The 27,044-nt window shown below is 42.9% G+C and overlaps 1 protein-coding gene across 2 annotated transcripts in view; it reads right to left on the bottom strand.

Moving 5' to 3' along the window:
* Positions 1 to 4,932: 4,932 nt before the first annotated feature.
* Positions 4,933 to 27,044, bottom strand: part of FBP2 (fructose-bisphosphatase 2) — a 39,036-nt gene continuing 16,924 nt past the window's right edge. The window contains exons 4-8 of one of the 2 annotated variants that reach the window (XM_082401245.1): positions 24,918 to 25,058; positions 16,156 to 16,293; positions 12,814 to 12,933; positions 9,585 to 9,778; positions 4,933 to 5,299 (exon numbers count right to left, since the gene is read on the bottom strand). In XM_082401245.1, the coding sequence (XP_082257371.1) occupies positions 5,290 to 5,299; positions 9,585 to 9,778; positions 12,814 to 12,933; positions 16,156 to 16,293; positions 24,918 to 25,058 (603 nt within the window). In that variant the 3' untranslated portion in view covers positions 4,933 to 5,289. The remainder of the gene's footprint in view (positions 5,300 to 9,584; positions 9,779 to 12,813; positions 12,934 to 16,155; positions 16,294 to 24,917; positions 25,059 to 27,044) is intronic. The other variant, XM_082401246.1, reaches the window with a different exon arrangement.

The following is a 27,044-nucleotide window of genomic DNA, read 5'->3' as shown; positions in this document are numbered from 1 at the left end:
GAAACATGAACTTACTATCAGAAGCTGGAAGAGGCAACAAAGGATTCCTCCCTAGAGCCCTCGGAGGGGATATAGCCCTGCAGACACTTTGGTTTGGAATTCTGGCCTCCAGGCATGAGAGAATAAATTCCTGTGACTTTAAGCCAATGAGTTTGTGGTATATGTCGTGTCAGCCCCAGGAAACTACTGCACTTGTCCTGCACAGCTAGCCTCATGCTCTCCTTAGCAACCCAGAGGACACAAGTGCGGCGAGCAGAGCAGGTCTTGACCAGACCACCAAAGATGGGACTTCCCTGGTGGTGCAGTGGTTAAGAATCCACCTGCCAATGCAGGAGACACGGGTTTGAGCCCTGGTCCAGGAAGATCCCATATGCTGCGGAACAACTAAGCCCATGTACCACAACTACTGAGCCTGTGCTCTAGAGCCCGCGAGCCACAACTACTGAAGCCCGTGCGCCTAGAGCCCGTGCTCCAAAAGAGAAGCCATCGCAGTGAGAAGCCCACGCACCGCAACGAAGAGTAGCCCCCGCTCGCCGCAACTAGAGAAAGCCCGCGCGCAGCAACGAAGACCCAATGCAGCCAAAAATAAATTAAAAAAAAAAACCACCACCAAAGACAAGTCAGACTTGCTGAACATAAGGGAGGGATAAGTAAGAAATCTCTCAACTCACAATGGTTCTTGGCCTTTCCTCACATGCTTCAAATGCTACAGTCCACAAGGAGATGGTTGGCTAAGACGGGAGAAGTTTGGATTTAAAGATTTGCAAGCAGAAGAAAAGACACAAGAAGTTTGGGTATCTTTTCCCTTCCTCACGTATCCTCTCTCATCTAAATCAAGCACTGGTCAGTGCTGCAAACCAGGAACAGTCAATACCTCATAGCAACACATTCTCACACATTAAAATGCACTGAAAACAAGCTTTGCTTCCTTCTCTTTGTATTTAACTTGGTGAAAATTAATATCTTCTTTACTCTCTGGCACCTCTTTCACTTGATGACACCAAATGTTTCCTGTTTTTCTCCGTGAGGGAGGAAAGACCATCAGATATGAAGGAAACATGGGAGTTGATGCAAGAAAACTTAATATTATATATGCCACTCAAAAAGTAGTGGTGACACAAAATGGCCTAACTCTTGCTGGGGAATACTGTGGTGTTTTTTGACACTTAAGTCCTGATCTCTGATAACAAGTGCTCTTCCAGGGTTTTGTGCTCTGTCTCCTGAGTGTAGGCTGTCTCCTGTGGCAACTTTTGTTTTCCTTTGGTAGGAGGTAGTCCTGGTCTGCACTTGCTGGCCCACCATCCTCACTGTCCCTGGATGTCTTGGGAGCCTTTTGTCACATGACTGTCATATTGTCGCAGGTGTCAGTCTAACTTCCAAGAAGAAGATAGCTTCCTGGGAATGAGCTGCATTTCCAAACAAAAAACCCCTTGAGAAGCTCTTTTGTTAAGGAACAGGCCAGAGAACATGGTCTAAGGTGGAGTTAACAATTCACCTGGTGGGAACCTGCACTTATCTTCTTCCTACTCATTTTCCCAGCTATCAAATGTGCACCAGCCAATCAAAACTACAATGAGATACCACCTCACACCAGTCAGAATGTCCATAATGAAAAGGAATACAAATAACAAATGCTTGGAGAGGGTGTGGAGAAAAAGGAACCCTCCTACACTGTTTGTGGGAATGTAAATTTGTGCAGCCACTATGGCGAACAGTATGGAGGTTCCTTCAAAACTAAAAATAGAGTTACCATATGATACAGCAATCCCACTCCTGGGTATATATATGGACAAAACTATAACTTTAAAAGACACATGCACCCCAAGGTTCGTAGCGGCACTATTTACAGTAGCCAAGAAATGGAAACAACCTAAATGTCCATCAACAGATGAATGGATAAAGAAGATGTGGTACACATATAAAATGGAATACTACCCAGGCATAAAAAAGAATGAAATAATGCCATTTGCAGCAATATGGATGGACCTAGAAATTATCATACTAAGTGAAGTAAGTTAGAAGAAGACAAATATCAAATGATATCACTTATACGTGGAATCTAAAATATGACACAAGTGAACTTATCTATGAAACAGAAACAGACTCAGACATAGAGAACAGACTTGTGGTTGCCAAGGGTGTGTGTGTGGGGTGGGGAGGGATGGATTGAGATCTTGGGATTAGCAGATGCAAACTATTATATATAAAATGGATAAACAAGGTCCTACTGTATAGCCCAGGGAACTATATTCAGTGTCCTGTAATAAACCATAATGGAAAAGAATATGAAAAAGAATATATATATATATATATATGCATAACTGAATTACTTTGGTGTACAGCAGAAATTAATACAACATTGTAAATCAGCTATACCTCAATAAAATAAATTTAAAAAACAACAACAACAACAAAAAAATGTGCATCAGGCCATTCCTGAGATATGGTGAGTGAGATTCTGGAAGTAGGATGCTTAAAAACATGCATACAGTATTTTTTTTAATGTTTTGAAATTTTTTTTAGTTTAAATGTACTTTTATGTATTTTTTGTCCCCTTCCCTATAAGGCTTTCCCTTAGGTGTGTACAAGGCTCCTCCCTTCTGCCTGGTCTTGGCTGGAATGTCATCCTCTTTGTGAAGCCTGTCTTTACCAGGAACTAAAATTAAAATAACCCCTGGTAGTACTGTTCTCCCCTCCCCTGATTTATTTTTCCCATAGCATTTATCACCATCTGACATGCTATTACATTTTATTTATTGGTTTTGTTTATTGTGTCTCTTCCACACATCAGCACTTAGTCTGTACAGAGACCCATACAGAGACAAGGGGCTCTGTTTTGTTCACCTCTCTATCCTCAGCACTAAAGACAGGACCTGGCACAAAGCAGGCGCACAACAAAATCTGCTATCTGGACGAATGAATAATTGATGTATCCACATTATATGAACACATTCTCAGAGTTTTAAGAGTCAAGCAGTGAAGATAAAGCAAAGGCCCGTTTTGGAAATGTATCCCCTTAAATATTCCCCTTCCTCAGAGGAACAACCACAATTATTAATTCAGGGATATTAACAGTACTTTTGCTTTGTCTTTACCCAAACACACATGCAATTTTGTTTTTCATTGTTTTTGTTCCTTCTTTTTTTTTCTTTAAAGATGTAAGTGTGTCTTGTCCATCATAAAACAAGCAAAACCCCTCTTAACCCTGGGTTATTCCAGTTACTGCATTATGTTCCTCCTCCTGTTTACAGCTGAACCTCTTGAACAGCTTGTCTAAACTTGCCATCCTCCACTTCCTCACCTTCTATTCTCATCCTAACTTAGGTCCGTCCCTAAAGTAAGGCTTTCCTTCCAGATCCTCCCAAATGACCTCGTCTAGTCTAATTACTTCAGGTACCACCTCCATGCTGACGACTTCCTGTCCCTCTCCTGAGTTCCAAACCCATGTATCCAACTGCCTACGAGACATCCTGACTCAGCTAACCCACAGACATTTCAGGCTCCAACATACAGAGCTGGAATCATCATCTCCAAGTGCTCCTTGGCTCTGTGGATGGCACGTCCATCCTTCATTCCTCCCCTCTTCCTTTCTCTGACATACGTAATCAATCACCGATACATGAACCCTCATGAATAGCTCTCAAACACCTACACTTCTCTCCATCCTCATGGCTTTTGATCAGTGCCATTATCACCATCAATTTTGGCCAAGATGATGACATTAACCTTCTTAACGGTGACCTAACAAGCCTCCAAGCCTCTAGTTTGACTACTTCAACTCCATTGTCTATATTGTAGGTAATATTTACTAAAATGCATATTGATTATGTTCCTCCATTGCTTAAAACTCATCAGTGGCTCCCCATTGCCCTCAGGACAAACTCCATACTCCTTAACCAACTCAAAACACCCTGCATGAGTTGGGCCTTTCTTACCCCTCCAGCCTCATCTCTCACTACCCTCCTCACACTCTACCCCCCACAGCCATAATGAATTACCAGTTGTGCCCCCAATAAACCATACTCTACCCATTTTAAAATCTTTGCCCATCTGTCCCCTCACCTCTAGTGCTCATCCCTCTCACTTGCCTTCTCCGTCCCCCCTAACCTTCTCCTGACAAGCTAGTCCCACTTTCAGGCCTCAGTTTAAACGTCATTTCCACTGGGAAGCCTTGCCTGACTCCTCACTTCTGGAATGGCAGCTCCTCTAAATGACTCCAAAGCAAACACACAGTACTTTATCCCCAGAATTACACGTGTGTCCCATCCACCAGGCCTGAGCTCTTTGAGGGCAGGAATTTTGTCTATCTACTTCACAGCTAAATCCCTAGCACCAGGCATGGTACCTGGTTCGTGTGTGTGTGTGTGTGTGTGTGTGTGTGTGTGTGTGTGTGTGTGTGTGTGAGAGAGAGAGAGAGAGAGAGAGAGAGAGAGGAAGAGATGCAAGGAAGCCAGTGAAGAGACAGATGCAATGAGAACCCTGGGGAAGGAGGCACAGATAATTACAGAAGTAGGTTTTGGCAGACTTCACAGAAGTTATAGCCACTAGTGAAATGTGAAGGACTGGATCATGTAGTTTTGTCGTTTTTTTAAAATTTTATTTTATGAAAGTGGCATCACGTCATATCTATTTGCAAAATGCCCTTTTCCCCTATGATTATAGCTTGGTCATCTTTCCTCATTTGTACTTCAGATTGTGATGGTTAATTCTATGTGTCAACTTGGCTAGGCTATGGTGCCCAGTTCTTTGGTCAAACACTAGTCTAGAGGTTGCTGTGAAGATACCGTGTAGAAGTGATTAACATTTACAATCAGTTGACTTTAACTAAAGTTTTCTCTCGATGATGTGAGTGGGCATGTAGGGAAGGAAAAATTCTTCTCTACCTTCTTAGGGTGTCTGGCCTGCCTAAGAATTAAACTGACATAAGCCAGATTAACAGAAGAAAATCATACACATTTTATTAAATTTTACACATACATGGGGACTTTTACAAGAGAATGAAGTTCCAAGGAAGTGACCAGAGCTGAAAGCTTTTATACCATTTAGGCAAAGAAATAATAAATCTGTGAAAAAATGACAAGACAAAGGGGATTGGCCTAAGGGCATTAATTGTGGGGAAGTGACTAGAAGCTGTATATGGGGGCAGAGGGGTGCAAAACTAGTGGAAGATGAGGGTTATTTTAGCAGGTTTGTTCACACAGATCCACTTCCGTGTTGACTCCCAGTCTCTGGTGACAAGCACGTATTTCTCCTCCTGGTACAGGGAGGGCACATCTCTCGTGGGAAATTTCATGACCTGCTTTTAGGTAGAAAGGGCAGATCAGAAAGCTCTTCCTGGATCTGCTGATTCTCAAGTGCCTTCAGCTCAAAAAAATCAATATGCCAAAGCAGTACATTTTGAGATGGCCTGTCCTGAACCCCTTCAGCCTCTTCTGTCAGCTGAAGGTCTTAAGAGCAAAACTGAGGTTTCCCAGGGAAGCAGGAATTCTGCCTCAAGACTATAACATAGGTGTGTGTGTGTCCCCTATCAGCTCTGTTTCTCTGGAAAACCCTGATATACAGACCCACCTTATAGACCCACCCACCATTTCCTACTTTCCCTCCATATCTTTCTCATTTGTATTCTCTTCCTCACTAAAAAAAAAAAAAAAAAAAGCGATTAGATTTCATTTCATGAAAGCGAAGCCAGAGAGTAAAGAACATGTTAATTCTCATCAGGTTAAAAAGAAACAAAAGACCTTAGGGTGCTAGCTGATATATTTCTTTCTTTCTGCATTTGTCTATTTCGATGTTAAGAATGCCTCTGTATAAAACTATTTAAGGTATTTATTTCCATATTCATAAAAGACTGGAGTGGGTTTGTAAGTCCCAACTTATTTAAACTGCTGCACAACAAATCAACTATCTCCCTACAGGTGGACATTTAAATTGCTCTTATCTTTTTGCCATTACAAGCAATACTTAATTTTTAAAAGACTAATATAGGCTGTTTTATACCTACCAAAGTGTAGGACTACTGGGCCAGAGGGGCTGTCCATTTAAACAGAACTGCCAAATTGCCTTCCCAGAAGGCTGTCCCCACCATCTCTCTCACCAGCAGAGGGAACGGGGTCATTTCCCTGCATTGTTAGCGCATTTGATGTTTTCAGTCTTCATTGTACCCTGCCAATCTGATAAGTGAAAAGTGATGTTATTTTACTTACATTTCCCTGATCATCAGAGAGTCTAACCATCTTTTCACATGTTTACTGACTGTTTGTGTTTTCTCTTCTGCAAATTGCAGTTTTATATCCTTAATTTATTTCTCTAGGATAGTTTCCTTTTCCTCTCAATATGTATGATTCTTGATGTTCATTTTTTGTTATAGGTTGCAAATATTTTCTCCTAAGCTATCAATTGTCTTTTTTCTTTTGCCCTACCCAGGTACGTGGGGAGTTTCTTGCCTTTTCGGAGGTCTGAGATCTTCTGCCAGCATTCAGTAGGTGTTCTATAGGAGCTGTTCCACATGTAGATGTATTTCTGATGTATTTGTGGGGAGGAAGGTGATCTCCACGTCTTACTCTTCCGCCATCTTGAAGCTCCTAAGCTATCAATTGTCTTTTAACTATGTGGTGTATTGTTTTTATTTTGATATATTCACATCTGTCTTTCCTTTATATCTTGTGCTTTGTGTCTTTTGGTCCCGTTTAAGGTCATAAATATATTCTTCTTTATCTTTTTGCCATACCTTTACAGTTTTATTTTGTATGTTTAATTCTGAAATGCATCTGCAACATGTTTGGGGATCTAGGTTTTGGGTTGTGTTTTTTTTCCCCCAAATGACTAGCTTATTATTCAAACACCAGTCATTCATGTCTCACTGATTTGAAACACCATGTTTTCTTCTTATTTTTAAAGAGTATCTATTAAAATGCTTCTCTCCTTTTGATGTGTTAATGGGTTTGCCCCCCAAGCTGCTGAAGCTCATCTGCCCAAAATACAATAGAAACCAGTGAATGGTCCCACCTTCTCCAAGTGGGGCCAGACCTGCAGAGGGTACTTTGGGGGCTGCTGGAAAATGGAAAGAACAACTGGATTTCTCCTGAGATGATAGACAAAAGCATCTAAACTGGGAAGGCAATCAGGAGGGAATGAGAAACCAAGAGGAAAGGGATTCTCAGATCACTTCGGCCAGAGAGCCCAACTCCTTTCTGAGGGTCTTTCCAGACCCTGCCTATGAAAGCACTGGTCACCCAGGCACCATTGCACCAATTTCCTCAAATCTTTGATATGTAGCCACTGAGAATGGAATGTGAGTCCCATACTCTCCCCTGGTTTCCCGTTCTTAGATTTGATGTGCAGGGACCAAGAGACTCAGCTTGAAGAAGGGTAGTGAGTGAATGGATCTTTCCCTGAGCACCTACCACATTCATCAAAGCAACACAGACCATGATTGAAGGTGCTATCATCCACCTTCGTTTCCAAAAACTCCTTCTCCTCCTGGCTGTGTAGTCCTGAAACCATGTGCTCACCACATCAATTTATTCCTAAGAAGTGAAGACTTCAGTTTGAATCTTTCCAATAAAGAAAGTTTCTGATGAAATGTCTAATGAAGTATTAATAGCCCATTGGTTAGAATCAGAATTTTTCCTAGAAAATCTTTGTGTTTTGTGGAGGAAGACAAAAATTTTTCGATTACGTATTAAATTTTACTGCTTCTGTTACTGCTGCCAAGCAGAGGTGGACAGAGGAACACTACTGAATCCTGAATTACATCCAAATTGAAATCCATCTTAGGGTGGTATGAACTACTTTGTCCAAAGCTAAAGTGGTAAAGGAATGTTTCTTCCCATGGTTTCTCCTAGCCCCCACCTCCCCACCACTGCCTTTTGCTTTAATCTAATGCATTATTTAATGGATTTTCTTCTTTTTTAAATTAATTCGTTTATTTATTTTATTATTTTTGGCTGCATTGGGTCTTCGTGGCTGCCCGCAGGCTTTCTCTAGTTGCGGTGAGCGGGGGATACTGTTCTTTGCGGTGCGCGGGCTTCTCGTTGCCGTGGCTTCTTTTGTTGCGGAGTACAGGCCCTAAGCACGCAGGCTTCAGTAGTTGTGGCATACAGACTCAGTAGTTGTGGTGCATGGGCTTAGTTGCTCCACGGCATGTGGGATCTTCCCAGACCAGGGCTCTACCTGTGTCCCCTACATTGGCAGGCGGATTCTTAACCTCTGTGCCACCAGGGAAGTCCCTGGATTTTCTAATATTGAATCATTCTTGAATTTTGGAGTTAAGCCTGATTTTGTCCTGATGTATCTTTGTTTTAAATATTTCTGGATTTGTTTGTGAATATTTCATTAGGTATTTTTGGCCTCCAGGTCCATAAACATATATAGCAACTCTTGGAAAAGCAAGCTGAGATTTCTGATGCATATGCCACCCCATCCGAATCTAGACATAATTTGGACAAATGAAGGGTCATTAACCAGTGCATTGTGGTTGGGGCCTAGGATAGATTAAAATATTTCCTGAAAATATTAAAAAGGAAAAGTCAAGAGGTTGAGAAAAGTAGGTATTAATTTTTAAATATTAATTCCAATTAGCATGTGGCTTTGTCAATAGGTGACCACATTTTTCTATTAAAATAGTTGTTGGGGGCTTCCCTGGTGGCGCAGTGGTTGAGAATCCGCCTGCCGATGCGGGGGACACGGGTTTGAGCCCTGGTCTGGGAAGATCCCACATGCCGCAGAGCAACTACGCCCGTGAGCCACAATTACTGAGCCTGCGCGTCTGGAGCCTGTGCTCCGCAACAAGAGAGGCCACGATAATGAGAGGCCCGCGCACCGTGATGAAGAGTGGCCCCCACTTGCCGCAACTAGAGAAAGCCCTCGCACAGAAACGAAGACCCAACACAGCCATAAATAAATAAATAAATAAAGGCATCTTTCATCAAAAAAAAAAAAAAAATAGTTGTTGGTTATCCAAATCATTGCTCCTAATAAAGGCTTGATCCAAAATTTTAGAATTTAATACCCATGAGATTTCTAACTCAAAACCTATCCACAATAAGACAAAAACTTCTAAGAAATTAAGTCAGCCATTTATATATTTAAATATATATAATGTATATATTTATATATCTTGAATATATATAAGTATATATAATAAGTATATATATAAAATATACATATCTATTTTATAAGAAAGGAAATTAATCACTATAGGACTCAGACACTAGGTTCAAATTTTAAGCAAACCAAGACAAATTCTTAACTGATCTCTGTACCTTTTGCCCACAAGTGGACAGCTGCTGATTACTTGGGCTGATAGACTTAGAATCACAACCCTATTTGTCACTGTTCATGACAGAAGACAAATCAAAGTTGTTCTTTTCACATGTGGGTTTTATTTTTAGCCCTTTACACTGACAACAGACTCGCCTCTGGCTTCTAGACTTGTCGTGAGCACTTGGCCACTGCTCTTCTGGATGTGATTTGGTGGATTTGCCTTTTGTTTCTCATCACCAGCATTCACTCACCTATCATTCATCTAGGGTCCTTAACAAGGTACAACACAAAGAGAAGAGGGCTTGAGGGGTCAGACTCACCACCTGCCTGCCTGGTTTTTCTGTACACAGGTGAGATATTCCTGCACATCATCCGGGGACCCTAGAATGAGGGGGACTCGTTGGTGAATGGCCTCAGGCTTCACGTCCAGCACAGGCTGGGTGCCTGTGGTCGCCATGCCTCCTGCCTGCTCGATGATGTAGGCCATAGGATTGCACTCATACAAGAGCCGGAGCTGCAGAGGAACAGAGTCAGGCGGACAAGTGTTGCAACTGGTCAAAATTCCCAAGCCATGCCCCTAAAGCTCCACGAGGAATTCCAACTGCTCAACTGCTGTCTCGTTAGTGCGAGTGCGTTTGCGCGTCTCAGCGGAGCTGGCTGCCCGAGCCCTACGCTCTCCAGAAGGCTGGGTGTCTCAGCTGATACTGATCACATATGCCTTTGGGGACACCTCTGGTTGATATCTACCTGTCTTGTGACCTTTGTGCTTATGAGAGCTTGGCCTTCTCACTTGGGAGTATGAGATCTAGGTACTCATTTCTCTTTGGTTCCGCAATGAGGTGAACTGATTCTGCGGGGCCCGGTTAAGAGCCTCTATATGCCAGGCCTTATGGCCAGTCAAGAGTCAAGCTTGGATGGGATCGGAAGGTCACCTCAGGAGTGCTGGCCAGTCTCTCAGGATAACCACAGTGTCCCGCATCGTGGGGAGGAACATCTCAAGTGTCAACTTGGCCGAACAGTTTGCTGGTGTTTAAATGGCCTTTCTTTTTGGCCCCTTACACTAAGTTAGTTAACTCTCTCGTTGCGTGCTCTCTCACAGTATCCTGTACTTCCCCTTTCATAACAGTCCTGACTCTGAAGTTTGTTTAACATCTGCCTTCCTCCTTGGACGCCCTCCCTAGAGGGCAGGGGAGGGGTCTGTCAAGGTTGGTCTTTGTGGCATCTCCATTCCTAGTACTGCCTGACATGTAGAGAGTGTCCAAACAAGGCTACCGTGTACATTGCACAGGGGATCCCAGTGGAGGGCAGAAATGGGGGGGAAAAATCAGCCTGCACCTTTGTTTGTCAAGCCAGGTACATGGGTCCAGGGCCGAGCCTGTTCTGAGGAAGAAATGCCTTTCTAAAAGTCACTGTGAGAACTAGCAGGTGTCTGTCCTGTGTCCAGTTAGAATATGGTGAATTGAATTGAAATGGGCTGACTGAATGTCCTTTCTGGATCTATTTCTGTCATTATGTTCTGACTCCCTCCCCATCCCCTGACCCACAGCGGACACACACACACATCACATTAGATTCAGGGTGACATTCTAGCTGCATGCTCTGACTCAGTATCATACTATCTTCTCCTTCCTTCCCCCATAGGTACAAAATCTGTAGTTTAAAAAATTTTCTCCTTTTCCGCAACGAGCTTTCAAAGTGGTTGATCTAGCTCTGTGCAGCCTTTTTCTTTCCATTCTTTTCTTGAAATGCATCTGTTAAAACTACTTGGAGAAAATAGTTATATCTTGTGCTGATTTTTAAATTATTGTTATTTCAAAGAGAGGAACAAAATATCTCCAATCTGGGTTGGAGAGCCAGGCATCGAGGAGAAAGTAAATTAAGACTGTAGAGGGCATTTATTGCCATTTTGGGAAAACAGCATACCATGCTTTTGTTTGTATCATGTTGATTCAGATACAATAAATAAATAAGTAAACAAACAAACAAATAAATAAGCACAGCATTCTTGCATAAAGCTTGTCTCGGAGCCAAGGTTTGTTCTGACCTTAAAATGCCATTCTTGTAGTAAACGCATCTTAAAACACAATGTCCAGATCTTCATGGTACCTTGACCTGCAGGCCATGCAATCTATTTTTTTTCCACGATCAATATCTACACTGCTCTACAGAGACAAGCGCACATAGGAGGAGAACCCAACCACGCACCCACACACACAAATGTGGTCACACAGACCTTGAGAGCTAAAACATGGAGGTCAGAAACCAATGATACTTTCAATACGGTGCTATGAATACAGATCTATATATGCAATTATACATGCTTATGGAAATGTTTTTGTAATTATATGTGGATATTTTCAGACTCATTTTAAATCATCTTAATAATTAGTAATAATTAGTCTTAATGTTCTCCCCGTTGAGTACGTGGCAAGAGCGGTTCTACTTAAGAATTTCCACATTTAAAAAAAATATATAGGGGACTTCTCTGGTGGTGCAGTGGTTAAGACTCCACGCTTCCACTGCAGGGGGCGTGGGTTCAATCCCTGGTCGAGGAACTAAGATACTGCATGCTGCGCAGCACCGCCAAAAAAAAGAATTTCCACATCTTCTACCCTATCTCACTTAATACTCCGTAACACTTTTCTTTCCTCCAGCAGATTTATCTGTGACTCTTAGTTCAACCAGCAAATATAGGTGAGCTAAACACTCACGTGAAAAAAAATGCCTGACATACCAATCTGCATATTAAAATCTCCTCTCTGGTCTCATGTGCTGTGTTAGATTTCTTATCGTGGCTTTGAATCTGGCATTCCAATAATTCAGGTCACCCATGCTGAGAGACATATATACATGTGGCTACTTGTTGGTGTGTCAGAGAATACGACAGGCCTTTGTCTGGATTTGTCTACTTACCTATGATTCTGTGACTGGCTAAAAATCAGACACCTTTCCATGGTGGTGTCTATTCAAAACAGATGCATTGGGATCATAAAGTTGCAGTGAGACCTTCCAGGAGCTACCTTTCCAGAAATATTGAATGAGTTCTGAGCAGAAGTGCTTAGTCTGGACTTAGGGAACTCTCTAGGGAATTTTTGGGTAGACCTCAGATCATCGTGAACCGCCTGAAAACATATGTAATGTGTATGTTTACATGTAATTTTCTTCTGGGAAGTGGGTCCATAAGTTTCATTAAATTCTCAAAAGGGTCTATGATGCAAAATCAGTTGCTGATGAAGCTGAAAGATAGACACAGCATGGGGAAAGTGGGAGATGAACACAGTTGACTCACAGTGAATTGAGGGGCGTGAGGCCCGCGGAAGTGAAGGCCAGTGACCATCACCAATAACAACAACTTCAGCCGCCTCCTTCTCCACACCTTCTACCACAGCCTCAGAATTCACTAATGGGTTATAGACTTCGTTTCTCTTCCACCTGCCCACTCGCAGACAGACATGCCAAGGACAGGGCAGTAGCCAAAAAGCAGGCATGAGAAAGCGAATTCTGACTGGTTCCCTGAACGGGTTCAGCCAGCAGACAAAGGAGAGTTACCTTGCCCTTCGGATTTTTCTGGTTCGCTGGGTACAGGAAGATCCCTCCATAGACCAGCGTGCGGTGCACGTCAGCCACCATGGAGCCCACGTACCTGGCCCCGTAGGGAGCACTGCCATCCTAGAAGGCAGAGAGGGAAGAGACAAGATGCAGTGAGCTTAGCAATCACTCAGCACCTGCTTCAGGTCACACATCCAGCTGGTGCGACCTCTGCATTCCAGGGCCTCCTTCTTCCACCCACTAGCTTAGGAATTGAAAATATTATATAACTGAGCATTCCATTCATTAGGCACCCCCAAACCTCAACTAGTGATTGGACTCATTAAATGTTGGACTACTTAAAGTGAGAGACAATATGTGTCCTAAGACAGAAGCTAACAAGAAAAAAAAAAAATTTAAAAAAAGAAAGAAAAAGGAAGTACAGACAAACGCCAACTGTTTGGCTGCTCCTTGAATCTCCTCCTTGGCCCCCAGAGTTCAGAGCACTTTTCAGCTTTCTGAAAACCAGACTCCCTTGAACCATGATAACTTTTGCACTTAGTGTAAGCAGTGTTTATTCACTGGCAAAATTATTTTAAAGAGCCTTAGAAATCATGCAAAGAAATACAACAACTTCCTTATAAACCTCAATTTCATTAGTCATGTAATGAAAAGAATATTTGTTCTGAAAAAAACAAAGTCCATAATTTCCCTCAAGTAGGGCATGTCAGGTAAGGCTATCTGATGAAATGGTTTGGGCAGGTTTGCTTTTCCTCATTCAGTGACCCATCTGACATTTCTGTGTCTAATCTAATAATTCTCTGACAGTGCAGGGAAACACCAAAATTCCTCAGGGCAGATATCCAGTGTTTTGTGAGGCATCAGCCACAATAAAATGCATTGATTTCATAAGCATTTATATTCATAAGCCAGGCCCCTCCATCAGTCTGTGACGCCCTTGGGGAAAAGACTTTCTGCTTGATCTTGGCATTCCCTGAGCCCAGCCTGGTGTGAGGCAAAAAGTACGTGCTGGGAAAATACTTACTGAATTTCATTTACGTGAGATTTCTTGAAAGCACTACTTAGGTTGTTACCTTAAAAATTACATGGGAAAAAAAAAAATTACATGGGAGATTTTGCCTCCTCCATTTTATTCACATAATGATATTAAGTATATAAAAACACCTTCAGATGCCAATTAAGAGACTTCTCAGTAGGTAAAAGAACACAGGTCTGAATTAGACCAATGGCCATAGGGATAAAGAAAATGGACTAACCTGAGAGATATTTAGGAAGTAGAGTTGATAACACCAAGTGAATGATTAGACATGGGCATAAGAAAGAGGTAATCCTCTCGACTCACTCCCTTAATGTTGTTGGGAATGAGTATGATGGTTGAGGCAGTATGGATCAAGAGAAGAACCAGGAAGGAGCAGGCTTGGGGGTGTATGTTTAGTGGGGGGTGGGGGATAGGAGGGTCAGAGTTGGACATGTGAAGTTCTAGGTTCACTTTCACTTCACTTTCACAAGAGAAAGTGAAGAACCCTAAAACCTCAACTTCCAGAAACAACTATTAACAAGATGGCACATTTTTAAGACATGTTATGCATACATACATACTATATATATATCTGTGTGCATAAATACGTTCACATATATATGTGTATTTTGTGGACATGTTTCACTACCAATATATAAAGAAGCACTTACCTTCCTAATGGATGAATAGATGCGTGGCACAATATTTCACTAGAATATTGCGGATGCCCCCAACCAATCCTTCCTGATGGATACAATACTTCAGTTGTTCCTTTGTTGTTGTTATAAACAATGCTGCAGTGACATATCCTTGTTCATTTATCTTTTTTTATTTGACCTATTAGTTCTTTAGGATCAGTTTCCAGGGGAAATTTAGGATTAACTAAGTCAAAAGATTTGAATATTCAATATTTGAAATCATATTGCCAGACTGCCACCCCCCGGAAAGGTTGTGGCATTTATGTTTCCTTTAACATTTTATGAGAGTGCTTATTTTCCCACACCACTGAGCACTATTCATCTGTTAGATCTATGCAAATCTCATATGTGGAAACGATGTTGCATTTTAATTTGCATTTCTTTTTTATTAGCATCTTCCCATTTGCTGACTGGATATTTGTTTCTTCCATGACTTGCACTATTGTGCCCTTTGCCTGGTTTTCTGTTTGGGTGTTCATCCTTGTATTTTGGTCCTTGTGTAGACAGACTGTTCACCTGTTGTCGGTCATATGTGTGGTGATTACTTTTTTTCTCAGTTTGCAACTTCTCCTTCAAAAAGATTTATGGGTTTTTTTTTCATACAAGTTTGGTTTTTCAGTGGTAAAATAAGTATCTTCCTTTATGGGTTCTAAAAGAGGCGCATCTTAGTTTAGAATGGGAACAACCATGAAATCATCTCCAAGACTGGGAACTTGTAAATAATTTTGACTTTATCAACCTCACAATTCATATCCTGTTACTTCTGCCCTTAAGATATCTAACAGGTTTGTGCATGACAGCAAAGGAGAGGTACAGGAGACTGCACTTCTAAGAATTTTGCTTAAAGAACAAACAGAACAGAGAAAGAAGAAAACTCTCTAAAGCTTCCATTTAAGGCAGCAGAGGCAGGTCCCAGCACCCTGTTGACTAACTGCTCTGGACCCTCTGGAATCCTGAGCTCCTTCTCCCTGGAGCTCGTGAAGGGCTTCCAGGGACAGCCAGGCTGGCACGTCACACCACTGTTTTTCCAGCCACTTCCAGTGTAGGTCAGACTTCACATTCTTGATCTGGAAATGCTCTGACTCCTTCCCACACCTGTCTTAAAAGCACTCTTTGTATGGCAGATATACATACTAGATTGTTTGGGCTATATTAGTAGCCACATGAAGTCCAGGACTCTGTGATCACACTGAGAGCCAAAGACCTTCCTAAAACTTGGAGTAAACCCCAGGCCCTGATATTAGAGCATATGAATGGTACTTTTGAACGTAATTATTCCACCTAAATACAAGTAAGTGACCAGAATCAGCACTGGTGGTAGCTCAGCAAAAAATGACAGGGGAGATGCTCTGGCCTGAAACTCTGGATTTTGAAACATTGGTCTCTGCCTTCTTCATAGACAATTTCTCCTGGAAAAACTCACCTGGGGAGTATTATCTATAGTACGTAAGTTTTAGCTATGAAAGATACTGATTGCTTATGAAGAAAGTCCGCCATTCTCATACGGGCCAGAGCCATAAACAGGGGCACCAACCTCTTTCAGCCAGGCCCCGACAGCCATCCCCAAATCAGGAACCCACTGAGACAGCATTCCCCCCACCTTCTGCCTTAGCTTTCTTCACTCACCTCAGGAAATTTCTTTTTCTGCACATATTCTGTGGTGGCAGCATCAAAATACTTGGCATAGCCCTCATTGAGGCTGTAGATCTTTCCTTTGCTTTTAATCTTGACATCTTTTTCCACCAGGACAAATTCACCAAGAGCCTAGAAAGGTGAAGAGAAACACCAGGAAGAAGAGACATTCCAGGAAACAGAAGCCAACAGCACACACCTCCAACAACCAGAGAACAGTAGAAGATGTGGGTCTGCTCAAAGAACCCTGGGGTTTGCCAGGTCCTCTGCAGCCTGCCCAGTGATGTTTTTATGAGTTATATAAAGAACAGTGACAGTGTGGACCCTGCACAGGCAGCTCAAGCGGTGATACAACAAGAAAAAAAATAATTCAAAGGAAAAAGAGGGAAAATTTCCTTCGTAACTTTCACCGTAGCTAGGTTACTCATTTGTAAAGAACCTAGCTGTATTTATCCCCCAAGTTCTCACCCCCGGTTAATTCCTAATGTTTTCAGGAAGATTTGGGCCATCAACAATGAGAGGAAGAACTTACTCAAACGGGATTTGTCATGAAGGTGGAGGATGCAGTTAGACCACTAATTTGTGGTCCAGTTATTTTTCTTTAATTTATTTATCCTGTATTTCCTATACTGTTTTTGCCATCCTCTTCCACATTCAGTTCAGCTTTTTTTTTTGGGGGGGGGGGTGCCACACGGTGAGGCATGTGGGATCTTAGTTCCCCAACCAGGGATCGAACCTGTGCTCCCTGCATCAGAAGCGTGGAGTCTTAAGCACTGGACCGCCAGGGAAGTCCCCAGTTATTTTGTTTATCTTAACGACTCAGTGTTGGAAACCATTCAAAGTTCCTTGTATCCCAACTACTCTTATAGGGGTAAAGAGAAATCCCTTCAATCAGAAACTGTATTCGCTCAGCATGAGGAATAGTTGATAAAAAAATGTTTTTTAAATCCTCAGAATTAGAGTGCTGATGGTCTCATCCCTAGGAATGTAATTAGCTAGCTGCAGATTCACTTTGAAAGGCGGGATGTCTCTCTAAGTCACTAGGAAGAAAATCAGACCCTGGAAATCTAATCAGTTTTGATTAAATTTTGAAGACTGAGAAAGTAAAAATCCCCCAAGATGACAGCCCACAGCTAGAAGGCTCCTAATGAACATCTACAACACTCCCACAAAGGGACAAGGCCACACTGACCGTGTCCGAAATAAGACAATGATGAGGATACTCAAGTGTGAAAACAACTCGACACGCCTCTCTTCTGCCAAATGTGAGTGATGAGTGCTTCTTTACCAATGAATCTCTACCCTCACTTTAAACTTCCCACCTCCTACATACAAACTGAGATACACAATCATTCATTGTACCCACATCTAGACAACACCCAATCCAGAGCTGACCCTCTCTTTCTCAAATACTCCTTAGAATCATCAAGCAAAACCCCAAGTGCTATAATAAGCCCAAGCCAACCCCCTCTGAGCACGATGCCTCACGGTTCCTCCAGAGTGCCTTCTCCCTTGCTAGTAAACCAGCTTCTTATGTTGCAGGGAAGTACTTGATGGTCTCTGGATCATGAGCTTTAATAACTTGCTCTGGACATTTGTTGCTTTGGAACAGCTCAGCATGGAGTTCCACGTCCTAAAAGCACCCGAACTGTCTTTGAATAATTAACTTTTCTCATTGGATGCCAGTCTAAGAAGACTCTAAGCTGGGCCTCCTCTAGCCCAAGGTCAGGCACCTGACTGAGCTTAGCAAAATAGATACTCCTCCCTGGCATTTGAAACCTGAGCGAGAGACACAGCATCAGGGGTGGTGTCCAGACCAGACTGGCTGTCCTGTGGGACCGTTCCTGTGAATCCTGCTTCCCAGACCTGCCCATCTCTAGCCTGGGGCCTGAGCTTTCCCATTAATACAGTAAGTCCTTCACTTAGTTTAGCCAGGATCCTTTTCTTTTTGTTTATCAGCAAAGATCAAAGACAGATACTGTTGTCTAAATAATGTCTTCACTTATTTATCCACCCCAGGGGCTGTGGGTGTAGACACTCAGGCCCCTGGAGAGTTGTTCCTTATTGTGGGATGGAGGAACTGGCTGTGGAGCCTTACTCTAACCTGGAAAATAAATGCCTTTTTCTGACTGTGTGATCACTGGCACCCACTGAATATTAAAAGGGCCTCCCACAGCTTTGAGAAGAGGGTACCTGATTGTCAGGCACCATATACTTGTCACCCAGAAATGATATCTGCCGTTTGTAAACAAATGTCTTGTCATTGTGGCTTATACCACAATTGAGAGTTTGGTTAACGTGAGGTGGTCCCTCTGTGCCTGAACAAAATGTGTGCTCTGACAAAATCAAATTACCAACCCTGCAAACTCACAGATCAGGCAGGCTCTTGTTGCCCCACCAAGGAACTCTGTCCTGTGAGGCCCTGCCTGAGTAACCTGCTGGCCACCCTCTATGGTTTTCTACCTGTGACAATTGCCATAAGCTGCTTCAACTTGAAGTCAACCTTTCAAACTAGTCCTCAGCTTCATACACTGGGTCCTTGCTCAAGTGTCCTTTGTAGTAGGGTGATGTGATCCAAAGGGTTTTCAGGCTAATAAAGAGAGCTCAGCAGAGAGCATGCTATGGTTCGTCTCTTCTTTCTGATGTGTAATCAAGCTGTTTGGCCTACCTGTATCCAGACTGGGCCCCCCTATCTTGACCGAACGTGGAAAGCATGAGCTGTGTCTCTAGAATCCTTCAGCTCGACCCCTGAGCCAAAGGCACCTCCCTACTACCCTTAGAACCACTTCAGAATGTTCTTGGAGATACTTTGCTTGTAATTGAGAGAGTTTATTCAAAATTGTCTGGTATAACAGTTAAGCACAAAACTGCCTGTGAATTGGTGTGCCAAGGCCAATTCCTCTGTGTGTGTGTTTATGTGTGTGTATTGGGGGGGTGGGTAGCGGAGGAGTTCCACACATACTGTTAAGGGAACCACTGACAGAAACTGCCCGCCCTGGTCAGGTACCATAGTAACCACTTGCATGAGTCATCTTACAACAGGAGGTCCTGGTAAGGAACATGGAACTAATAAGCTACCGCCAACCGGAAGAATTCGGTAAAGGTCAAAAAGAGAGAGGAGACCCCAATCCATATATATATCCTACCAACCTCCCAGAATCCTTCTTGCTGGAATCCTTCTTGGCTGAGCGATGCAGGTACCACCAGGAAGGACCCTCAGTCAGAATGATGGGACAGAGACAACCCCGAAACCAATCCCATTACCATAAAACCCAAGACTGTGAGCCACCTGGCAGAGCAGTTCTTCTGGGTTCCCTTACCCTGCTGCTCTCCGCCTGGGTGCTCCTTCCCAATAAAGTCTCTTGCTTTGTCAGCACCTGTCTCCTTGGACAATTCATTTCTAAATGTTAGACAAGAGCCCACTCTCGGGCCCTGGAAGGGGTCCCCCTTCCTGCAACAATTCAACCAAGCAATTCTCGGACACCAGCAATGTGTCTGAAATTCAACTCAATTCTGACACTATCTACACAGAGATAGCATCAAATTCTACAAGTTAAGGGTTCAGTCCTACAAGTCTGCCCTCTCCCGAAGTGGGGACACTTCAGACGCCAGTTCCAAACCCAGGTTGTCACCTATAATTCTGACCGGACATAAATCAGAGGTTCCCAGGATGAAACCAAGCAGGGCCCTGTGGGGTTCCCAGGTGTAGAGGCCTTTCTGTCCCCCATTTCTTGCAGGCAAGACTCCAGCCTGCATGACTTTCCCTGAGTTCCAAAGGGCAGATTCGAATAGTTGCTAATTAAGAAAGGAGCAGCCATGAAACCACCTAAGGTTAAGATAAAAGGCACCAGAGAAGCTCATCAAGATTAGGAGACCTGACCCCCTGAGACCCTGCACAACCCTAATCTTGTCAGCAACCCCACCCTTTTGAAACTTTGCAGAAGAAAGAATGCAAGACTGTTACTGCCTTGATCCTTATCACATACCTCTGACCATGAGCCCTGACTATAAGACCTCTCCCTATACCCCAGGGAGGGGGGCACAGTTCTTGAGGCACTATCTTACTGTGTTCCCTCTTTGCCTGGCAAAGAAGTAAAGCTTTCTTTCTTCTCCATAACTCTGTCTCCACATTTCTGTTCAGCATCGGTATGCAGGAAAGCCAAGATTTTGGCATCAAGGACCTCTTTCTCAGGTCAGTTAATTTGCTACAGTGGTTCCCAGAACTTAAAGAAGCATTTTACTTACTAGATTACTGGTTTCTTATAAAAGTCTATAACTCAGGAACAGACAGATGGAAGAGATGCACAGGGAAATGGTGAAGAGCTTCCCTGCCCTCTCCAGGCTCAGTCTCAACCCAGAAGCTCTCTGAACCCAGTCCTTTGGGTTTTTATGGAGGCTTCATTACACAGGTATTATAGGCATGATTGATTAAATCATTTGCAATTGATTCAACCTCCAGTCCCTTTCCCCTCCTCAGAGGCCAGGGGGTGAGATTGAAAGTCCCAACCCTCTAATCACGAGGTTGGGTCCATTGGAAACCAGACGCCATCTTTAGGAGCCTTCCAAAAGTCACCTCATTACCATAACAAAAGACACCTTTAGCACTCTCAACACTTAGGAAATTCCAAGGGTTTTGGGAGCTGTGAGCCAGGAACCATGGATGAAGAACAAATATATGAGGAATATATTTTGGTTGTCTTGAAACCGTGCACCTCAGATTGGGACTTGAACCCCTGTGCCAGAACTCGAACACAGCCTAAACCCAGATTGGGACTTGTACCCACACTGCTAGGACTCAAACCCGGCCAAAACCCAGTCTTCCAACTGAGATCCCACATCTGGTTTCAGCACTTAATGAAGCTCATGTTCTTGATGTCTCATTGCAGAAAGAATTCAGTGAGGGACAAAGTGATAGGTAAGAAGTGGATTTATTTTATTTTATTTTATTTTTATTTTATTTATTTATTTATTTGTTTATTTATTTTTGGCTGTGTTGGGTCTTCGTTTCTGTGTGAGGGCTTTCTCTAGTTGCGGCAAGTGGGGGCCACTCTTCATGGCGGTGCGCGGGCCTCTCACTATCGCGGCCTCTCTTGTTGCGGAGCACAGGCTCCAGACGCGCAGGCTCAGCAATTGTGGCTCACGGGCCCAGTTGCTCCGCGGCATGTGCGATCCTCCCAGACCAGGGCTCGAACCCGTGTCCCCTGCATTGGCAGGCAGATTCTCAACCACTGCGCCACCAGGGAAGCCCAGAAGTGGATTTATTTATAGAGAAACACTCCACAGACAGAGTGTGGACCATCTCAGAAGGTGAGAAAGGCACCAGGGTATGGGGTTGTCAGTTTTTATAGAGGTGGGTAATTTCATAGGCTAATGAGTGGGAGGAGTAGTCCAGCTATTTCAGGAAGGGGCAGGGATTTTCAGGAACTGGGCCACCACCCACTTTTTGATCGTTATGGTCAGTCTTGGAACTCTCATGGCACCTGTGGGTGTGTCATTTAGCTTGCTGATGTGTTACAGTGAGCATATACTGAGGCTCAAGGTCTAGTGGAAGTCGACTTGTCTGCCATCTTGGACCCATTTGGTTCTAGTCAGTTTATGTCATGTCCTCGGGCTATGTCATTCTTTCAAAGGTCGTGCTCTGTCCCCTTCCCTCCTGTTTCAATCTGAATGATCAAATATATGTTTTTCTTATAAATCACAATTATCACAGCCTGAGTGTGACGCTTGGCTCCACTGCTACTAGCATGACCTTGGGCAAGTTACTTACCCTCTCTGTGCCTCACTTTCCTCATCTGAAAATGAGAATAATAGTAGGACCTACCCTCACAGGGCTGTTGTGAGGCTTAAATGCATTAATATATGCAAGTTGCTTAGAACAGATACCTATCCACCACTTAATAAGCACTGTCTAACTGTCAGCTACTATTCTGAGAGTATTATTGTAACAGGGAAGAGTTAAATCAGACTCCATGTTCAATCTGTTTCTTTGACTTTAACCTCTGCTTTTCGTTGCTTCTGTTATTATAATCATACATAATGGACTGCCACAGGGAACCCTTACCCTGTGGCTGAATGTTAAACTAAAGTGCCTTTGCTCAGCTCACAGGGAGATAATCTGACCTTGACCACCTGTGAATGGCTGCAGAAAAGAAGAAATTAACACATCCCCTCCTGATGTTGGCCAAGACAGGCAAAACTAATGGCCTCTTTACTTCACTTCCTCACCTCCTCCCAGTCTCTGTTCTGTAAATGAAACTGGCATCCAGACCCCAGTCAGATAGTTTTTTGGGGACCCTAACCTGCCATCTTCTCGGTCTGCCGGCTTTCCAAATAAAGTCGCTATTCCTTGCCTCAACACCTTGTCTCCCAATTTATTGGCTGTCGTGCAGCAAGCAGAACGAGCTTGGGCTCAGTAACATTATTTGTGAACTACAGATTCCTGCTTCTATGAAAATAAGGAGAAATTAGAGCATCAGTAAACCGACACAGCAATGAGTTTTGCTCTGATGGGTTTATATGTGAAAAATTTAGACTTTAAAAGGTACCAGATGGACTTCCCTGGTGGCGCAGTGGTTAAGAATCTGCCTGCCAATGCAGGGAACACGGGTTCAAGCCCTGGTCCAGGAAGACCCCACATGCCGCCGAGCAACTAAGCCCGTGCACCACAACTACTAAGTCTGTACTCTAGAGCCTGCAAGCCACAACTACTGAGCCCACGTGACACAACTACTGAAGCCTGTGTGCCTAGAGCCCATGCTCCGCAACAAGAGCAGCCACAGCAATGAGAAGCCCACGCACCGCAACAAAGAGCAGCCCCTGCTCGCCGCAACTAGAGAAAGCCCACGTGCAGCAACGAAGACCCAATGCAGCCATAAATAAATAAATAAATAAATAAATTTTTAAAATAATAAATAAATAAATAAAAATTTTAAAAAATAAAAGATACCAGATTTCCATACTATAAAGTTTAGTTTAACTGTTTTGAAATTTGTAACCCCCTTCCATCCACTCACATGTGAAACAGGAAAGAAGGGGGCAGGGCACAACCTTTAAAAGAATGACAGAGCCATTGAGGACACAACAAAAACTGGTTAGAACCAGTTAGGCTCAAGATGGCAGAAGACTTGACTTCCAGTGGACCTTGAGCCTCGTTATACGCTCAATGTAATACACCAGCATATGCTAAATGACACACCCACCAGCACCATAACAGTTCCAAGGACGACCATAAAAGGCCAAAAAGTGGGCAGTGGCCCAATTCCTGGAAATTTCCTCCCCTTCCCCAAAATAGTTGGAATAACCCTCCCACTCGTTAGCCTATGAAATTACTCAGCCCGTAAAAAGCTAACCACCTCATATTTCCGGGCCTCTTGCCTTCTGAGATGGCCCACACTCTGTCTGTGGAGTATGTTTCTGCTTTGGCCACTCTCACTTTCCAAGACAACCCCATGTCCTGTGGCCATTCTCGCCTTTTGAGACGGATTCTGTGTATGGAATATGTATCTCTCTAAGTAAATCCACTTCTCACCTATCACTTTGTCTCTCACTGAATTCTTTCTGTGATGAGACATAAAGAACCTGAGACCTGAGACCAGGTGTGTGATCTCAATTAAAAGACAGTGAGTTCAAGTCCCAATCTGAGTTGTGTGGTTGTAAAGTGTAAAATCCTGAAATGTTTGTCTAAAATGTTTGTTTGATCAGTGCATTATCTCCCTCCACTGCCTAGAATGGTATTTGGGGACACACTAGATGCTCAATAAACATTTGTAATTTCAAATTAAGTTGAAATACTGAACAACAGCTTTTGCTTCACGGAATACTGGAAATTTTGAAATGGACTTTGGTCAAAATTATTTGAGTTTTCACAAGACCTGATTATATTTAGCAAAGTAGTTCACAAGTCATAAGCAAAGCATCCAGCATTTAAAAGAGAAATTCTATAAGTTACACATATTTTCCAAAATTTCTCCTGAACATTTTTAATGTACATTTGCCATGAAGGCTCACCCTTTATTTTTGAACTCTTGTGTCTTTATCCAATTATTTCGTCCTCCAAACAGCGTTGTGCTATCATATTTTTCATCTACCCAGAGGTTGTGCTTCTTCCCCTTCTGCTACTGAGCATTTTCTCATTGTGGAAAGTGTGGAGAACAACACAGAATCTGATACAATAGCTTTCTACCAGTCACTCCTCCCATTGGGAAGAACATGTGTATTAGGGGAAGTCTTCCAAACTGGTGTCCAGTAGGGTAGCCACTAGTCACATGTGGCTATTTAAGTTAATTAAAAAGAAATAAAAATTAGAAACCCAGTTTCTTAGTCACACTAACCACACTGCAAATGTTCAATGGTCACAGGAAGCTAGTGGCCACCGTAACAGGCAGTATAGATTACAGAACATAGCCAGTCATCACAGAAAGTTCTATTGGATGGTGCTACTCTAAAGAAACCATGCTTCTGTCTGGAAATTGGCATCATTGGGATTCTTAAGTCATTGTATTCCCATAAACCAAAGAAGTTGAATGCATTTTTTGGTCATAAATTCCTTAAGAACAGGGCCTGAGTTGCTACGACTGACTCTGTAGAACCCCTCAAATGCCCTCACTTGAACAGAGGTCCTTAATGTTTTTAGATGATTCTGTTGGCTCTCCAAACTAGACTCTCTGGCCCCCAAAGCAAGTATTAGGAATGACTAGGAAATTATCTCAGACAGGCATTAAAGCACAAAGGCCCATACGGCCTTATTGGGTACCTACTGGGTCAAGCATGAAGAGGTCCACTCCTTGCCCAGTGGAAAGAGCCACCAGTGTTGCACTTCCATAGAGTGCATAGCCCGCGGCTACAATGTTGCGGCCCGGCTGCAGGGCATCCTTTTCAGAAGGCTCATCCTCTGAGGTCTGCAAAAGAGAAAAGGGAAACATTACTGTCTCTGGAGAGAACCCTTTGCCAGAGGCCTGCATTTCAGATCTACTTGAACCACTGAAGGAGACGCAGTTCTAGAATTTCAAGTCACAGCAAATGCATCTGGAGGACACGCGTTGCCATGTTAATGAATGGTTCTAGCTGAACCATTGCAAAGGCCATTCTTGGACTTCTCCCTGTTTTCTGAACCTATTTGTCTCCATCCTGCCAAGAACAGCACCCCAAAGTGCTAAAACTACACCGTCTCTTAAAAATCATAAGCCATGCTCCTTGATGATTATAACGACCAAGGTCATTGAGCTCTGATTTTGTGCAGTACCTCATTCTACATACACAACAGCACTCCAGGGTAGATACCTTTATGACCTGCATCGTTCAGATGAAGGACTCAGAGCCTGAGCGACTGGATAACTCACCCAACATCAAGAGGAGCTGGAGTCAACCCAGGCAGCTGGGCCCAGAGCTCGTCACCGTCCATGCGCTGCCCCTTGAAGACCCTGCCCCTGTCTGTCCCCAAGTCTACAGTTCTGGACGTTTTCTTGAGGAAGCCTCTCTCTTTGGCTAGCAGCACTAACAGTGCCAATGGGAGTGGGAATTCAGAGAGACAGGGCAAGGCAGGCATGCTGACGAAGGAAGAGCAAATGTCCTTGATGGAGGTGCAGAGCCACAACTGAGACTGGATTTCACAACCTACTTTTCCAGGTATCTCTTGAAGGGCTCCTCCCTCCCTACTTCCTTGTGCTCAAAAAGGCAAGGAGGGACGTCCCTGGTGGTGCAGTGGTTAGGATTCCGGCCTTTCACTGCCGTGGCCCGGGTTCAATCTCTGGTTGGGGAACTGAGATCCCGCAAGCCATGTGGCGCAGCCAAAAAAAAATAATAAAAAATAAAGTTTTACCTTTAAACCTGTAATCTATTTTGAGATGATTTTGGTATAAAGTATAAAGTTTAGGTTGAGTTCTTTTTTTTTTTCCCTGTGTGGATATACAGTTACTCCAGCATTAATTGTTGAAAAGCCTCCTTCTTCCATTGAATTGTTTTCACAACTTTGTCAAAAATCTGTTAGCCATAAATTGTGTGAAATCATTTTTGGGTTCTCTGTTCTGTTCCATTGAACATGTGTCTATCCCTCTGTTAATATCATATAATCTTAACTTTTAGAATAACCTTATCTATATCTACAAAATATCTTGCCAGGATTTTGAGAGAAATTGAGTCAAACCTACACATATATCAGTTTGGGGAGAATTAACCTCCTTTACAATGTTGAGTCTTCCAACTCATGAACATGGTATGTTTCTCCATACAAGACATATTATTTGATTACTTTCATCAGTAATTACTGATAGAATTACTATTCCTTTTTTTTTTGAGTAACTGTAAATTGTATCATATTTTTAAGTTTAGTTACCATATGTTTATTGCTGATATATAGAAATCCAATTGATTTTTGTATGTTGATTTTGTATCCTGTGACCCTGCTGAACTCACTTATTAGTTCTAGGAAGCTGGCTTTGGTTTTGGTGTTTGTAGATTCCTTAGGAGTTTTCTACATGGACCATGTTATCAACAGTTTTTCATTCCAATCTGTATGGTTTCACTTCTTTTTCTGGTCTCACTGCCCCAGCTAGTTCTTTCAGCATTATGTTGAATAACAGTGGTGAGATTGGACATCTTTGCCTTGTCCTTGATTTTAGAGAAAAAGCATATTGTCTTTCACTGTTAAATATAATGTTAGCTGTTGTCTTTTTATAGATGTTCTTTATCAAGTTGAGGGAAGTTTCCCCTCTATCTCTTGCTTCCTGAGAGTTTTTGTTTGTTTGTTTTGTTTTGTTTTATAACTGAGTGTTGAATTTTGTCAAATGGTTGTTCTTCATTGATGGACATGATTCTATGATTTTTCTTCTTTAAGCTTGTTGATGTGGTGGATTACACTGACTGAATTTTGAATATTGAACCAGCTT

Source organism: Balaenoptera borealis (assembly GCF_965194805.1).
Source record: "Balaenoptera borealis genome assembly, chromosome: 8".
Taxonomy (NCBI): Eukaryota; Metazoa; Chordata; class Mammalia; order Artiodactyla; family Balaenopteridae; genus Balaenoptera; species Balaenoptera borealis.
This window is presented reverse-complemented; position numbering and strand designations above follow the sequence as displayed.